Below are 3,722 nucleotides of genomic sequence, written 5' to 3' on the forward strand. Positions count from 1 at the left end.
GTTCGGTCCGTTACGGCAACAACGTGTACGGGCGCTGACACACCGGGCCCACCACCTGTTACCCGTCACCTTTTTTGAATGAAAAAAGGTTTAAATCGGACATAAAGAACTTTCACTTCTATTCCAGAGCTCGAATTTTGTAAAAATTCAAATCGGCAACGCTACGCGAATAATTATTTGTTACGAGGTGGCGTGAACCCTGATGAACACAAGCATGGGAGGGAGCTGGGGAAGGGGCGGGAGAAGAAACCAAAAGAATCAACGGGGTGACGGGAGCGCGCATGCATTTCCGGGCGGGCAATCCAAACCGGTGGTTGGGCCGAACGTTCCTACCATTTCTGAGAGGTTTCGTGATCAAACGCACAAAGACCACGAACCCTTCTCGCGAACGGGAGGTGAGGATGAATTTCCCACAAAAAGAAGCTTCGCTGTCCAGCTACGTACATGGCTGGCATGGCGATGGCGTCGTCAACATTGCAACCGATTAAGAAACGTGGAGGGGTACTCGATTCTACCCGGTAGTACTAATTTCGTAGACGCCTACGTACGTGTAGCATGACGATGTTGATGCGACACCTAACTAAACGACCGATGACATAGCCAGCCAATCGATCGATGGAACCCCACCCCATACTGCCACATTCTTTTGTCCTGAAAAATTCAAGTGCCATTTATGTGCTCGGTTTATTTGCGTAAGTTTTGAAACAAAATCAGGTGAGTTAGCTAGTCTGATCGATCACATTGTTTAGTTTGTGGCAGGGCTGTGAAATAAATTGGCACTGCTGCTAGTACAGGAACTGTCATGGCATGAGTATCTCTTTCTAATTTATTTTGTTACACATGGTGGAGACGGCTAAGCCGAAACCACTTGTATAAAAAAAAATGGTCGTTTCATTTTTTTAATTAACCTAGTTTTGTTATTGTATTTCGAAGTCTTAATTAGTGGCACCTTGATTGCTGGTCCATGTGATCCGTAGAGCATTGACCTGTTCATGATCAACTGGTAGTTGTATAACATGGGCAGCTAGCAATTTGGGATTTAACTGAAGCAATTAGAATGTTGGGCGCGCTCTGTTGGACCTAAGTGTCATCATTCGAAAAGCAAAACGAATCAAATGCATAGAATCGGCCGGCCCCAATGATAGTTTACAGTTGTGTACACTTCGCAGAAGTTTAACTATAGCTAAAGAAAAACTAGGAAGTGCAAACTACGATCATCAGAAGTACAAGAGCAAAACAACACATATAGCTGTGTGCATGCATGTTTAGCTTGTCTGTACCGTATTTGGGGCCATCCACTTGACACATTCAGCTTGTCTGCACTGTACATCTGGAAGGCTCTCCCCCTATCATTTTCGCCCCCCTAATCAAGTAATCATACAACAATCAGGCACAATCATGCAAGCATTATTCGCGCAACTTGGTCTTGGTTCTAGTACATGATAGTATCACAGATATGTGTGCACATCAGCTTAATTTCTTACAAGGAGAAAACGACCGCTCGATATAATTAATTACGAGTAGATCCGGTCCAACAAGCCGATTATTTTCTTTATCATGGAAGAAGAAATTGGGCAGGCAGCTGGTGTGCCGCTGTGCACTGATTCCTCACGACACTCATTTTTTCCAACGTTGAGCTTGTGATGACCCATTTTAATAAATCAAGTGAAAACAGCGTGACTTGGTCGAAGACGTACTACTCCGCAATGCCCTTTGTCCGGTCCATTTTTTTAGCTCTTGTCTGGTCCATTTTGGTAGCCTCTCCCACGAAAGAGCAGGCAAGACAAGAGGAGAGTGACCCAGAAGTATGACGCACGTTGCGATCCGGGCAATCCGGCTTGGAATCAGACAATGCATTCTGGACATTTATCTATTCTTATCTACAAGCGACAGATGCTGCAATGATGATAATTTTGATGGACGTGAATTTTTTTGGTCCTTGGTTGGTTGCAGGGATGCTGAGGCAGAAGCCGAGGGCGTGCTGCGGGGCGGCGGGCGTGGGGGTGTACAACTTCAACCTGACGTCCAAGTGCGGAGAGCCCGGCGCGTACGCGTGCGACGACCCCTCCAACCACTGGAGCTGGGACGGCATCCACCTCACGGAGGCGTCCTACGGCCACATCGCCAGGGGCTGGCTCTACGGGCCCTTCGCCGACCCGCCCATCGTCGGCAACCGGAACCTCGAGTAGCAGCACTAGTAGTAGTACACAGGCTTGTTTTTGCGTACATGCCATTGCCGCCTGCACATGGGTGGGTCACTACTGTAGAGAAAGGAAAGGAGGTCAAAGAACAGAACACACTACATGCCTTGTGCAGATTGGTTAATTGTTAATTTATTGGTTCTGTTTGTTCACGACATGAAGGAGATTTTGGGAAAATGGGTGCAACGTCTTACATCGTTAGAGGCGACGGCTTGGTGTTAAATACATACGCAGAGGCATATCCTTGGAGATGCATACATGCATGCGGTACAAGGAGAAAAGAAAACAGAAGAGATAAAGAAAATTAATTGCGATATGCATAACCTCCTATCAGAATTATTAAAAAGCTACTCCCTCGGTCTGATAATATAAGAGCGTTTTTTAATTAATGTAGTGTCAAAAACACTCCTATATTATGAGACGGAGGGAGTACAAGATAGCTCGTGTGTTTGGAAAAGATGCAGGCTCGCTGGAAAAACAAGACCTAAACATGGCACAGGCCTCTGAGTTTTCTCTGGTCCGCTCGTGTTTTAGGCGGCGTGCCCAGTTGAAAGGGACCCTTTGCTCTGCATCTGCCAACGTCGTAGGTCACCTCCTCGTATCAAGTTTCTTTGTTCTCTGTTCTTTGCTTGGAAGAACACAGGAGGGAGGAGCAGGCATGGGGAAGGTGATGAGCATGCGGCTCGCGCTGGTGGTCCTGGTGCTGGCGAGCCTCGTGCTGGCGGCCCAGGAGGCCGACGGGGCGCGGCCAGCGTCGACCGACGGCGTTATCAGCTACGGTGCTCTCCTGCGCGGGAACGGCGCCAACACCTCCGACGCCAGCGTCCGGCCTTCCGCGGTGGCCAACTCTTACACGCGCGGCTGCAGCAAGATCAACCGTTGCCGCGGCTGATGCGACGCGTGCCTGCATGCGTGTGTATCTCTTGCTTTGCTCGAACGTTTGAACGTTGATCCGGTGCCGTGTGCAAGCCAGGAGTATGATGCAACACACTCGCTTCTTTCATGAATACAAGATCATGCAGTGCTGTCTCTGAATCAAACTGTTTAAAGCTTGACCAGATCCGTAGAAAGCATTAGAATCCACACTACTAAATTACTTTTTTAGACAAGACACTACTAAAATACCTTTTTTAGCACTACTAAATTACTGTTAATGCAACATTGGTCGGGCCTAATTCGACAACCCGGACCGGCCGATTTATTTACAAGGCCTGGACCGTTCAGTCCGATCCATAGCGGGCCATGAGCCGGGCCGAAAGCCCGCTCAACACATCCAGGCTTATAGCGATAGCCAACCCTTTATTATAACCACTTCCTCCGCTCCCAAATATAAGGCCATATTTGATAGCAAAGTATTTTCTAAGTATTTTGAAAATACTATAATTTTTGCAATTGCCACAGTTTTATTTACAATGAGCTGTTTGATTGCCCCTAACAATTGTGTTTTTAATATTGTAGTATTGGGCAAACTGCGGTTTTTTCTCTGCATAAAAAAAAACCCAAACCTCTTTTTTAAAAACA

General features: G+C 47.1%; 2 protein-coding genes across 2 annotated transcripts in view; both read left to right on the plus strand.

Moving 5' to 3' along the window:
• The window catches only part of LOC119267554 (GDSL esterase/lipase At5g45910-like), a 4,061-nt gene extending 1,683 nt beyond the window's left edge, over positions 1 to 2,378 (plus strand). The window contains exons 5-6 of the mRNA XM_037548958.1: positions 882 to 886; positions 1,953 to 2,378. Coding sequence (XP_037404855.1) covers positions 882 to 886; positions 1,953 to 2,189 — 242 coding nt within the window. The 3' untranslated portion in view covers positions 2,190 to 2,378. The remainder of the gene's footprint in view (positions 1 to 881; positions 887 to 1,952) is intronic.
• Positions 2,379 to 2,772: 394 nt separating this feature from the next.
• On the plus strand, positions 2,773 to 3,253 carry LOC119271377 (protein RALF-like 9). Its single transcript, XM_037553233.1, has one exon. It carries the CDS (start codon positions 2,860 to 2,862, stop codon positions 3,091 to 3,093), a length of 234 nt encoding a protein of 77 aa, XP_037409130.1. The 5' UTR covers positions 2,773 to 2,859; the 3' UTR covers positions 3,094 to 3,253.
• The last annotated feature ends 469 nt before the right edge of the window (positions 3,254 to 3,722 follow it).

Source organism: Triticum dicoccoides, chromosome 3A, assembly GCF_002162155.2.
Source record: "Triticum dicoccoides isolate Atlit2015 ecotype Zavitan chromosome 3A, WEW_v2.0, whole genome shotgun sequence".
NCBI lineage: Eukaryota > Viridiplantae > Streptophyta > Magnoliopsida > Poales > Poaceae > Triticum > Triticum dicoccoides.

What these genes read in the sequence shown, in the direction of transcription:
- LOC119271377 (XM_037553233.1), top strand. Translation starts at nt 2,860, where the DNA reads ATGGGGAAGGTGATGAGCATGCGGCTCGCGCTGGTGGTCCTGGTGCTG.